Source organism: Leucoraja erinacea, chromosome 35 (assembly GCF_028641065.1).
Source record: "Leucoraja erinacea ecotype New England chromosome 35, Leri_hhj_1, whole genome shotgun sequence".
In the NCBI taxonomy this organism is placed as follows: domain Eukaryota; kingdom Metazoa; phylum Chordata; class Chondrichthyes; order Rajiformes; family Rajidae; genus Leucoraja; species Leucoraja erinaceus.
The window spans coordinates 7,706,321-7,719,962 of record NC_073411.1 but is presented as its reverse complement, the minus strand read 5'-3'; the positions used below and the strand labels follow the sequence as shown (position 1 = coordinate 7,719,962).

General features: G+C 40.1%; 1 protein-coding gene across 1 annotated transcript in view; it reads left to right on the top strand.

Annotated features, from left to right (window-relative positions):
• LOC129713281 (glutamine--fructose-6-phosphate aminotransferase [isomerizing] 1-like) overlaps positions 1-13,642 on the top strand; it is a 55,251-nt gene that overhangs the window by 18,510 nt on the left and 23,099 nt on the right. The window contains exons 8-11 of the mRNA XM_055662231.1: positions 2,790-2,869; positions 9,299-9,401; positions 10,491-10,654; positions 12,454-12,549. Coding sequence (XP_055518206.1) covers positions 2,790-2,869; positions 9,299-9,401; positions 10,491-10,654; positions 12,454-12,549 — 443 coding nt within the window. The remainder of the gene's footprint in view (positions 1-2,789; positions 2,870-9,298; positions 9,402-10,490; positions 10,655-12,453; positions 12,550-13,642) is intronic.

Sequence of the window (13,642 nt, the reverse complement as noted above, 5' to 3'; positions counted from 1 at the left end):
GCAGTGCAGACAGAGATACGATACGGAAAAAGTCACATCTCCGTCGAGGGAAGAGATAAAAAAAGGTTTCCCCAACAACACCACCACCACCCACATAATACAAAAACTAAAGATCCACTAAAACATATAATTAAAACAGACTAAAAACAACAATAGAAGAAAGGGACGAGACAGGCTGTTGACGAGGCTGCCACTTACGGCGCCACCGAGAAGTCAATGTTACATTTCTGAGATCAATTATGGGAAAAAGTTTCTGGTGAAACTCCTTATTGAAAACCATGGTTTGAGTGTGTTCATGTTTCACTGGAGTTTGCAATTTATGTATGCAACTTTATCATACGAGTTAAACTGGCTCTTGGGTTGTATTGCTTGAGTTTGATTCAACTTAAAGGAGACATACTGCAGTTTGGCCAGCATGAGTGCAACATCAGGATGACATTCACTCATTGGGGAATGCAGTGCAGTACACTTAGTTCAGAAGGGTGGATTATCAAGGGAAAAGACCCTAGAATAACATCAGTTCACTAAGACAACCAAGGACTAAACATGGCACAGTTTGATGTAAAATATTAACAACAGCCACTTAATTTAAAGATCAGCTAATTTACCAATATAATTAACACAACATTAAGTAAACCATTTGGTTTTGGCGCTATTGCCAATGTCATGGCTGTGTTCAGCTTTAGTCATAGAAGCAAGGAACTGCAGATGGTTTACAAAAAAAACAGAGACATAAAGCACTGGAGTAACAGCGGTTCAGGCAACATATGATATTTTGGGTCGGGACCCTTCTTCCTCCTTAAGCAAGTTCCTGACCTGAAACAGCACCTATTCTGTTCTCCAGGGATGCTGCCTGACCCGCTGAGTTACTCCACCAATTTGTGTCTTTTTATTCAACTTAATGTGGTTCAAGATTTTTTACTGATAGTGAAAAGGTAGTCTTGTATATTTTTGCTTTGGAAAAGTTTTCATGTCATTATTAATTTGTATGTGAATTAACTAAATTATTGTTCCAAGGTTCAATGTACTATGTGCTTCCCAAATATTTTTGCCTTGCTTTCCTTCTATTTTATAATTTAGGTCTCTTTTTGAGATCTGAGAATAAAACCTTTTCCAGACCTTGCATTCATCAAATTAAAATCTTTACTTGAGGCAGTCCAACCAGTCACAATTTTCTAAAAGTCATTTTTTTAATTAAAGCTTGACAAACATATCTGGACATAATTATCGAGGCAACAATAAAGGAGACTTTGTTTGAAAGACCCCTTTGCTTAGAATTTCTCCTCAGAGTTAAAAGGTCAGTAGTAAGATTCCAGTCAGCTATCCCTATTAAACTAACTTTTCTCTGCACTTAATTAAAAGTTAACAAAATACATTTTAATGTTGTTTAAATTATTTGAAGTTCCAAATTTTCTCTATTGAGAGATTGGGGAATCTCCCTAGTTGATTATGCCACTTGGGATTTTCTATCTAGCACAAATTAGGTTTGCATGCTATTCTTCTTCAGACGTTCCAAAATAATACGTGGCAGTTAACCCAAGAATACTAGAAATATAACGAGAGTTATCGGTTATTCAGCAATCATTTGGGGGTGGGAGATTGCAACCTTAAACCTGTTTTGACGAATGCAATCAACCTGGCATGCACAATTAAATAGAACTAGTTGTCCTACAACTTTAGGCTGCGCACACTATACGTAAGAAGAAAAAGCAATCATTTGCAATGCTGATTCAATTACCATTCTTTGTACATTTTCTGATTAATGGTGATCACAGTTGTCCTCTCTGTATCAGCACAAAAACTGGCCAACGATAAGGCATATTTATGCTCGTCCAATTTTTCTACATTGGGCCAGTATCCCTCCACACCCTTCTGATCAAAATAGCTGTACGTCTTTTAAACGCTGTAATTTTGTCTGCCTTTGCACCTCCTCTGGCATTTCATTCTGTATAACCACCATGGAAAAACAATAGCCCGTCCGATTTCCTTTAAATTTCTCTGCTCTTAACCTAAACCTAGTTTTAGACTCCCCTATCCTCGAAAAACAAAACAAACCTCTGTAAAGTCACCCCTCAGCCTCCCACGCTCCAATGAGAATATACATAGCCCATCCAATCTTCTTCTTTTAATTAAAACCTCCATTCGAGACACTGGCCCAAAATGTCAATGATTATTTTTTTCCTTGCAGATGCTGCCTGGCCCACTAAGTTCCTCCAGCAGTTTTTGTTCTAGATTCCAGCAGCTGCAGTTTCATGTGTCGCCATCCTAGTGAATCCAATTTGCACTCTTTCTAACGTTACCATATTCTTCCAGTAATGTGGCAGGCAGAACTGTACACAAAGTAATCTTGAATGCTTTGTATTCCCTATGTTATATGCTTAATGTATTTTATGTATATGTATATGGGTTTCTCGTATGTAGTAAGGTTGGTTCCACAGTTATTGGAGATATGACATTTGCTCTTGAAGTTAATAATATTTTTTGCAGAGAGGAAAACCCAGCCAAGGATCAAGCTTGCAATTTTGTCACTGTGTGGGCCATCTTGGATGCATAGCCTTGAATGGCAACCCAAAAGGGTGCAGCATAAGTTTTCTGCACCTTGCTGTTGCCTCACCACAGATCTGTTGAACATTATTTTACTTGCATTAAAAACTTGTTGCGCAAGGATTAGTTTCAAATATTAGCCATGAATGTCAACAGGCTTGAGGGTTAAATGATTAGGTTGGTAAGTTTAATTTTGTTAATATTTTTGAATAAGACAGTAACGCTAATTTGTTTAATCTCTCCAGGCGTGGGGGCCCTCTACTGATAGGGGTGCGAAGTGAGCATAGACTTTCAACCGACCACATCCCTGTGCTGTACCATTCAGGTAAGAAACTTCCATCACCTCGTTCTGGAGAAGACACAGAGTGCTGAGTGGCTCAGCTGGTCAAGCAGCATATCAGGAGAACATTGATTGGTGACGTTTTGGGTTGGGACACTTCTTCACACTGGGAAGAGGGTGGGGAAGAAAGCTGGATTAGAGATGGGGCAGGGCAAATCCTGGAAGGTAATGGGCCGTCACGGGTGGGGAGGGTTATTTGATACAGATGGTTGAACCGAAACCAGAGATGAATACAAAAACTTGAGGTGTGAGACAAAAGTTGTGAAGAGTTGCATATTGTGAAGCTAGAGGAAGAAATGTTGGTGGAAGGGGATGGGAGAAATAAGTGTGTCAGCACTCTGTGTCTTCTTTTGTAAACCACCTCCTGCAGTTCTTTGTTTCTGTACATCACCTTGTTCTGCATGTGTTTTTATTATGAGATTCTGTCGAATCACCCCTTCAGCAACGCTGCAATGGTCTAGTGAGATCCACTTCTCACTTTATATTTATGTTATACACAATTGTTCAATTTTCTTGGTCTCTCACTAGCTTTAGCATGTTCCATGTAACCGGCTTGTGTCATTTCCTCCCTGTACAGAATGATCACAGGAAACTAATAGGTTCTGTTTTTACAGACGACCTGGTCAATTTTGCCCATAATGCATAAATTATTTCATATGGTAACCCTAGCTCCACAGTACTGTGATAAATATGCCTCAACATTATTACACTAAAAAGCAACTGATTCTTCTGCAACGGGTTTTTAATGAAAGTAAAACAATATTCAACATATCTGTGGCGCCGCAGAAAACTGATGCTACATCCGTTTGGGCTGCCATTCAACGCTATACAGTTTTAGAGTGGGGTGGCCAGATGAGAACCAATCCTGATTCTGAAGGAAGTTATTCATGAGGGGCTGCCGAGTTCCTAGCAGCTGACATGGGCAGCATTGAAAAGGATGGTCATGGCAGGTACATGGCCTGAGATAATGAAGATCGAAATGGAGAAATAGATGAAGAACTGAGTTCCTTTGGTTAGCCAGATGATGCATTCACTTTGATAAATGTTATGAATCGGGATAGAGGAACATCCAGGAACTTCAGATGAGCTACAATCTTGAGGTTTCAACAATGCATCAGATTGGTAGGAGGTTGCTGGACATTTTGTTCCAAGAGGAAACACCCTGCAGAATTGGTTAATCAAAAGGGATGGGAATGTGTGAGACAGACATGGGGAATGAGAAGGAAGTACCAGAGAAGCATCATCCTTTGTTCTCGTGAAGCAGGAACGTGCTTTGAATTACACAGCAGGAACACCAATTGAAACTAAATGGTGTGGGAAAGGGAAATTTAAAGAGTTAAAATGGAAGACAAAATTGCAGTTTAGTAAAATGCGAAATGACAATAGACTGTTGGGCAGAGTTGCAGCAAATGATCATGAGTATACTTTCAATGTGAGTCAGGAAAAGAAGATTAAAAAGAGGACTGACAGCTCCTTTCTTTTGACGTGAGTATTGCCAGGACTTGAGTGCCTGAGTAATCAGAGAGGCTGGGCAGGTTTTACTCCTTGGAGTGCAGGAGGCCGAGGGGTGATCTTAACTGTGTATAAGATCATGAGGGGAATAGATAGGGGGAATGCACAGAGTATTTTGCCCAGAGTCGGGAAATCAAGAACCAGAGGACGGGTTTAAGGTGAGAGGGGAAAGATTAAATATGAACCTAAGGGGCAACTTTTTGACGTGGAGGGTGGTGTGTACATGGAACGAGCTGCTAGCAGAGGTAGCTGAGGCAGGTACAATAACAACATTTGGACAGATACATGAATAGGTATGGTTTAGACGGCTCTTGGCCAAACGCGGGCAGGTGGGACTACTGATATTAAATATTCCAAGATAATTTTGTATGGAAAAAATGGATTTGCCTGACTTTGCCCGACTTCAAACAATGAAATACAAACTGTAGAGAAAAAGGACATTAATCGGTGCACTGTTTGGGTGGAGCTGTCCATAGGCCCAGAAACAGTTGAAATAATTACGGGCATAATGTGAATGAGGAAATTGCAGAGATAATACAGTCATCATAGGGGACGTTACATGCAGACTGAGCAAACTATTTTAGCGTAATTGTGTGAAAGATGGATCATGAATTACATGAGATGGATTTCTAAATCTGATGTTATGCAGTGAGAAAACCTTAATTACTGAGCTGTAGTTAAGAGGCCTGTAGGAAAGAGTGATTATAGTATGACATTTTTATTTGAAGATATAAAATGATTTAGTTCAATCAGAAACTGAGATTCTAAATCTAAAGTATGAGTTGATTACAGAAATTATGTTAAAATATGACAATAAACAAACAATGGCTAACATTTAAAAACGAATAGCTAGTTTAAAATGATTATAATATCCCTTTAAGGCTTAAGCTCTTAGTAGGAAATGTGGTCCAGCCACGGCTAACAAGAGAATAAAGACCGGAGTAGATAAAAGGCATAAAGGCTTGTGGTGTTGCCAAAAAGAGCAGTGTGAAGATTAGAAACGTATTTGAATTCTGCAAAGGCACTTAGGAAACACCCAACAGAGTAGCGAAACTTTGTAATTCTGTATCCAAGAAAGCTGTGGAGGCTCAGCCATTTTGTGAATTCAAGGCAGAGATCAATAGCTTTTTGAATGTTAGTATGTGTAGTCAGAGTATGTGTAGTCAGTGCAGGAAAGTGGCACTGAGGCGAAAGACCAGCCATAATCTTACTGATTGACAGGTCCTGCTGTGAGGATGAGCAACCTCTTCCTGTTATTTCTTTTGCCCAAAACATCATGTAAGCTGTTGAACACTTAGTAACGAAGTTCAAGTAAATGACTGCTCTTGTGCAGAAATTTAGTAAATGTTTCTCACTATGAATCCAGGAGGGTAACAACAGCAATATAGATCAGATTTTCAAATGATACAGTGTCAAAAGACTTGGTGTTGATCTGAGAGATTCTGAAGGTCAGTTGTACGAGATTTGGAACTGCTACTTATTGTGAATTGCTCCAAATGCGAAACTTGGGGAAATTATTCAGATTGTTACTTTGTGGAAATTATAAAATATTTCATTTAAAATTTTACCTAATGTGAAAAATATCATGAACTTGGGGATTTAATACTTTAAGAGAGATCAACCTGGAGATGACATTGTTCTGTTCATTATTTTGAAATAGTTGTGAACACAAACAATAGAATACCTTCTTTATGAAACCCACCTTGGTCAGATATATCCAGATGTAACCACTTTATAGGAGTGGATGGGTGATACAAAGCAAATATCCTATAGCGGGTACAAAGCTTCTTACTGGGGTTCAACTTCAAAATCCTTCGCAGAAATGAAGCAATCAGAGTCTTTAGGTGAAGTAGATTAGCATTATTCTATTGATTACTACTTGATCTATTGAAGATAAAACAAATCTTGTTCAATTCTAATGTTGATGTTCTCCCTTCTCCCCCCCCCCCCCCCACAAAGAGTCTGTGTTCGGCTGGTTTGCACTTGAGTATGGAGGTTTACTTCCATTTGCTTCTCAATGGCCTGAGCCAAAACAGAGTACTAACTTATGCATAATCAAATATACGGATTGGAGTTTTTTAATTCTCTTTAGTATAGTATAGTATATCTTTATTGTCATTTTCCTGAGTACTCACATACCCAGAGGAAACAAAAAAAAGTTGCTCAACCAGTGTGCAGTAAAAAATAAAAATACATATATCATGAACAAATTAAACACTTTACTCTCTACTAAACATCAACAGGCGTTCCGATCGGCAGCGGCACGACAGTGGCTCTGCTGCAGTGTGTCCAGGTTGGTGGTTGGTGCGTGATACTTTGGCAGGGGGCAAAGTTCGTTTATCAGTCTTATAGCCTGCGGGAAGAAGCTGAGGAGCATCCTGCTGGTTTTGCACCTAATGCTCCTGTACCTCTTCCCAGATGGCAGGATGGAGAATATGTGATGCGATGGGTGGTAGGAGTCTTTGATGATGGAGATGGCTCTGCTGATACATCCCTTCCTGTATATGTCCAGCAGGAAAGGGAGTGGAGCACCAATAATCCTGCTGGCGGTCTTCACAATCCTGTCTAGTTGGTGCCGTTCGTACGCCTTGCAGCTCCCGAACCAGGAAGTGATGCCGTAGGTTAATGTAGTCTGGATTGGCCCCTATAAAAAGTTCGTAGGTGTGTAGTGGGGAGACCTGCTTTCCGTAGTCTTCGGAGAGGGTGTAGTCACTGCTGGGCTCTCTTGACCAGTGCTGTGGTGTTGGTCGTGGACGTCAGGTCATCTGACAGGTGGAGTCCTAGGAACTTCACGCTGCTGACGCTTTCCACATCAGCTCCATCGATGTGCAGAGGTGTATGGTGTTGTTTTCCCACCGTCCTGAAGTCAGCCACCATCTCCTTAGTTTTTCCCACGTTGAAAATGAGGTTGTGGGATTTGCACCATCCTGTGAGCAGCTCCACCTTTATTTGACTTTTATTTTGTTAACTTTATATTTCCAGCTAATAGTGAGGTGGATGACAAATCTGCAGAATCGAAAAGCAATGATATAGGTCAAGTATTGGACTTTGGCTGACTTTTTAATTCTTTGCCTTATTCTGTGACGGAGTGGTGTTAAACCTGGCAATCATCATGGGGGGGGGATGATTGGTGCTGCTTTCCTGTAGGAGTCTTTTAAGATGTGACTATGCGGTAAATGGTCAAACAAAGAAGATGGTGATATCCTGATATTACCAGAGTGTTTCCAGTAATTTCTGCATTTATTTTTGAATTACTGGCATTTGCTTTTCGCTTCACTGGATGATTAAGTTCCTTGGAACACAATAGTTAAATGTTGCACAACATAGTTCAGCATGGTGTATGCTGAGACTTTAAGCTCCAAGAGAGTAAACAATTGGACTTGCATGTTCAGAGGCATTCAGTAATTGATATTGCTGCCTTGTAAGTAGAGGTTACTTTTTATATTTCCATCCAAAGTTATTGATATATAATTGTTAATCAAACTTGTATGTTTAACCGCTAAATAGAATTGTAATCTGTATGTATAATCCTTGCATGAGCTTAATTGTAAAAGCATTGTCTTGTGCATTAGTTTTTTTCGGTGGTACTTCAGTATAGTTTATGCGGTGGAAAGCAGCACCAACCTCTGTTGATGAACAATTAGGAATGAAGTATCAGGCGCGTCTTTGATGCACAGAATTGTGCTCGTCTTTTTTTTCTTATCGCACGTTGGGGCATTCTTGTTATGGTTGAAATACTTGGAGAGAGTGGTATTTTCCTTTGAGTCTCATTCTGTTGTAATATTTACTCTGATGACCAGTTTCTCTCTCTGTCTGTTATGGATACCATTGAAAATCAATATAAGCAATGAATGGTGCATGTACTTGATGTTTTTTATAAGACCCGCGCATCATCCCCTTTAACATTTAACACTTTATCTAAGTGTTTGTTTGTTAAAACTGGCCAAACATGAGGAAGATTTTCCTTGGTGCTTCAAGTTGAGAACTTGACCTCTTCTGATTCAATTTAGTCTGTTAAGATTGCTTTTATCATCTTTACACATTTTATAAACTCTATGGCATGCCTACAATACTGGGAAATATTTATTTTGATTGAGAGAAAAATATGGACAAAGACAGGAGGACGTTATTCTTAAATAGCCGTACCTTTCATGATCTTGCTTTTGTACCTTCATCCATCTAAACAGAGACTTTGTATCTTTAGAAGTTAGGTGTTAAGAGGTAAGTCAAGAAAAGGTGATTCTCTCAACACAGTGCACATGTTTCAGAGTCAGATGTAATTAGTTCATGCCTTGCTATGGACCAGAATTGAACCTGGGTCAAAAATATAGTGAAGTCCAACCATATTACTTCTCCAACTATGTACTGCAACATCATCCAGAAGACTAGACCTCGGGTGAAACAATAATTTCTGAAGGCTCGAATGAAGTGATTCTTTATTGCTTCAACTAGTGAGTCCAGCTTGTTTTCTGCTTTTGTTAGTTGATAGCTCACAGCAGCAAACCACTTTCTGTTGTCCCCACCCTAGTGCAGCGCCCATTTCTCTCTCTGCATCTTATTCACAATTGTTTTCACTTTTCCTGTTCCAGTGAACTATCAACTTTCCCTGGTCCGTTGAAGAAACATTGACCTGAAACGTCAACTCTACATTGATGCTGCCTGTCCTGCTGAATATTTCTAACATTTTCTGTTTCTAGGGTGGAATCTTTGGTGAAACTGCAATTTCTTGATTTTTTCAATCCCAAATTTTTATTTTGGCTCTAACTCTTTGCATGAAAAATTGTGAATGTACATTAAAGTGTTACAGGGGATTGTTGCATGGATTTTGTTTCCTGTAAGATGGCAGGCTTTGATAATTTATTCTGTGCACGCACATTGACTCGGGTATTCTGTATCCTACAGCCAAGGATAAGAGTAGCTGCAGCCTAACTCGTGCAGACAGCACAACCTGCCTGTTTCCAGTGGAGGAAAAAGGTGTTGAGTACTACTTTGCATCAGATGCTAGGTAAGTTCAGTTGTTCTACCTATTATATCAGCTCTGGAGCTCTTGCATTATGTATCATACGATGTACAATGTTGATTCTTAGTGACCATACCATTGATTTAATCTAAACCCCGCTGTCTCGGCTACCAGCATAATCAAGGATGTCTCACTCCGTCTTCTCCCCTCTCCCATCAGGCAAGAGGTACAACATTTTGAAAACACACACCTCCAGATTCAGGGACACTTCCCAGCCACTATCTGGCATCTGAACCATCCTATCACCAACTAGTGAGCGATCCCAATCTACTATCTACCTCTTTGGAGACCCATGGACTATCTTTAATCGGACTTTACTGGGCTGTATTTGATACTAACGTTAATCCCTTCATCCTGTATCTGTACACTGAGGATGGCGTAATCATGTATAGTCTTTCCACTGACTGGATGGCATGCAATAAAAAACTTTTTCTCTGTACCTTGGTACACGTGACAATAAATTAAACTAAACTGAACTAGTATGCAGTTCAGTGATTCAGATATGTCCAAAGGACCAAAATGACAGACAATTATGATTGTCTATCCCCAAGCCGCCACCCAAATCTGGTCAACCACATTACAGGAACAATGCCATCGTGCTGGAGAGTTTTAGAAAGATTTATAATTGCCAGAGCTTTCATCATGAGTAAAGGCTGGGATTGTTTTAAATGGAAGAGGCTGAAGTGCATAATTTAGTTAATAATTTATACATTGCGAGTTGAGAAAATATATATTCTCGAAGAGTGGGACAGCTCGGAAGCTCACTATTTCAGAGGCTCGTGAAGGACAAACCTTGGTTATGTATAAAAGGCTCCTGAATGAGTCCTTGATATGCCCTAATCCACAAGGCCGTGGATGGAGAGTTGAAATTGAGTTCAACTCAGTAGCTCTTCTTCATATGGCATGAACAAGATGGACTGCTATGAGTTTGATTAAAGTCTGACAGTGCCTGGAGAAGAACACAAAGCTCTGGACATAGTGCGCGTACCTTTCCAGGTGGCCTACTGAGATCGTAAGATTCGACTGATATTTGTGGTGTCGTTTGTTGTCATGTCTCATGCTTGCGTTCGACAGCGCTGTGATTGAACACACCAACCGAGTGATCTTCCTGGAGGATGACGACGTGGCAGCTGTAGTGGATGGAAAACTCTCCATTCACAGAATCAATCGCAGAGCCGGGGACCACCCAGCTCGAGCCATCCAGACCCTGCAGCTGGAACTGCAACAAATCATGAAAGGTAAGGTTGGGCTGGTTGCCAAGTTGCATATTCGCGAGTTAATTGCAAAAAATAATCCCTTTACTAAGAACCAAAGGAGTTTAAAGCACTCACTGGCCCCTCTTAATCTTAATTCTGTTATCTGTGTGTAAATTACCTTGAATGTGGAATTGCACAAATCTCAAACATTCAATCCGACCAGTGCTTAGACCCACTATATCTTTTCCTATTATATTTACTTGGGGCAGGCCATTTAAGTTGCAGGCTGGCAGGTGTAGAAGGCTCTGATCATGGTTGGCTGGGTTGGCAGAGTCGCTCTGCGATTGCTGATCAGCTTCCACTCACTGGCAAATTACCACACAGCAAGTAATTATCTGCCCAAGCCTTGGAGGCCAGCTTCAGATGCACTCAGACCTTGTGGCACAGTGGAATTGCTGAATGAAAAGGTTGTGTGACAGGGTTTTTCTCTCAGTCTGGATTCAAGGGGATGAGGGAAGAATGAATGGGATGGGGTGGCAATGTTGAGAATTGATGGGTTGGGTTATCAGAATTAGGACAGGACAAAATCTTGCTTTTGTGATGCAAGGGCATTGAAGCATTTTAAAGGGGAGTAAAGCAGGCAACAGGATTTGTTAAAAAAAAATTTTAAACATTATTTTTCTTCCAAGAGATTGACGAGGAAAACCTGGGTAGAATGTTTGATGTGGGCTTGGGGTGAGGGTGCGGATGAGATCATGCTCCACTCCAAAAAAGGACATAGCCGAAATATGTTTGTCAAACACATCTGCTTTTTCATGCTGCGTTCCCATTTTCTTCCTTGCCCCTTCCCTCCCGTCTGCAGTCTGAAGAGGGGTCTCAACCTGAAACGTCATCCATTCCTTCTCTGCCGTCATGCTGCCTGTCCCGCTGAGTTACTCCAGCATTCTACACCTCACCTACAAAGCCCTCAACCACTTGCCTTATCTCACTGACCTCCTCTCCCCCTACCAACCCTCACGGTCCCTCAGATCCATTTCAGCCGGTCTCCTCTCCATTCTGAAATCCAACCTCTGCACTTTTGGAGACAGAGCCTTCTCCAGGGCAGCTCCCAGGCTCTGGAACTCCCTCCCACAATTGATCCGAACTTCTGAGTCCCACACCATCTTCCAGTCCCGCCTCAAGACCCATCTCTTCACCTCTGCATACCCTTAGTCCCATGTCCCCCTCCCTGTTGCATCTCTGTCTTACTGCTCTATTTTGTTTTGTTCTTGACTCACCATGTAAAGCGACTTTTGAGTCCTTGAAAAGAGATATACAAATAAAATGTATTATTATTATTATTATTATTATTATTCTGTGTCGTTCTTCAGCATATCTTTGCGATGTGGAAAGATATACCAAAGCATGTGTGGGGAACCCCATGCAGTCATGGAAAAATTACAAACTCAACTTACACATCAAAATTTGTGTCTGATACATGTTCACTTGTTTATATCATTTTGCAGAAGCAAACCATTGTTAAAAAAAAATGTCCTGTTTAACTGGGGACAAAATATTAAGGGGGGGGAGGGGGAGAAAATTAAAATAAACATCCCTTTGTTCATCAGGAGTAACTGAATTAATAGAAGCCAAATTTTTGTAACAAAAGCATTTTTACGACTAGCGGCAATTTGCTTTGAAAACCCAAATTGCATGCCACACATATTATGTTAACATAATGCCTGAAGAAGTGTCCCCGTTGATGTTGGCACAATGTAAATCAATACATCACACAACCCCTCTAAGTACATTGACGATGTCACATCATAGTTTGTGTCTCATCTTTCTGATTTTACTTACAGGCAATTTCAGCTCATTCATGCAGAAGGAAATCTTTGAGCAGCCCGAATCCGTTCTGAACACAATGAGAGGAAGAATCAACTTTGATGAGAATACAGGTAACAAGGGAAGATCAGTTATTTCACACTTCGCTATCCCCATTTGATGTTCTTTCAGAGATTAAAGAATACATTGTCTTTCGGTTTCACTCAGTCTTAACTACCTAATTATAGCTTTTCTTACTTTCAAGATTCAAACTTAATTAACTCGAGACTTGTTTGTCACTGGTAAATCAGTCATGGCACAGGCATATTATACAAGCATGGCATATTTATTAATTTACATGTGGCACAAAAATGTAATTATTAATATAGATGACAGTCACCGTTTGATGTTCAGGGTTCCCCATTCATACTACTCTGGTGTGATATTTTTTTCATCATCTCACAGTGCCCTCCATAACGTTTGGGACAAATACCCATCATTCATTTATTTGCCTCTGTACTCCACAATTTGAGATTTGTAATAGAAAAAATAGTCCTCTGAGCTATTTTACACCATTTTAATAATGCTGCTTGAACTATAGCTTGTTTGCTTTCTTGCATTCTGACTTGTCTCGGTTCCTTACACTTGTAACAAATGTTCTTTCCTTCAATGCAACTGTCCTTTTTGGTGTTTCAATCACTCCTTTGTTCTCTCTGCCTCTTAATTGTTCTGCCCTTGAAACCAGTTACATTTTTAATTAACACGTTGTTGGTAGATTTAATATACATGATCTCTCTCTTTCAAACACAACACTAGTATTCTGATTTTCACAGCCTGTATTTTTTAAATATCGTTCTGCTTCAGAACATTCTTTACAGTTAATATTGTTTGACTTAACTGTTGACCTTTCAGAATGTTAATCCAATTAATTCATAGAAACAAGAAACTGTAGACGCTGTATTACAAAGAAAGGCACAGAGTGTAGGGGTAACTGAGTGGGTCAGGCAGCATTTCTGGAGAACATAATCCTGGTCAGGATCAGTCTGAAGAAGGGTATCGACCCAAAATGTCACCTATACCCGTTCTCCAGAATTGCTGCCTGATCCACTGAGTCACCCCAGCACTTTGTGACTTTTTAAGAGTTAAATCATGTTTGTAATTGTTTAACAACCTTTAAAACACTACAACACGACAGAAAACATTCAAGTAAGCGTATTTAAAACATTT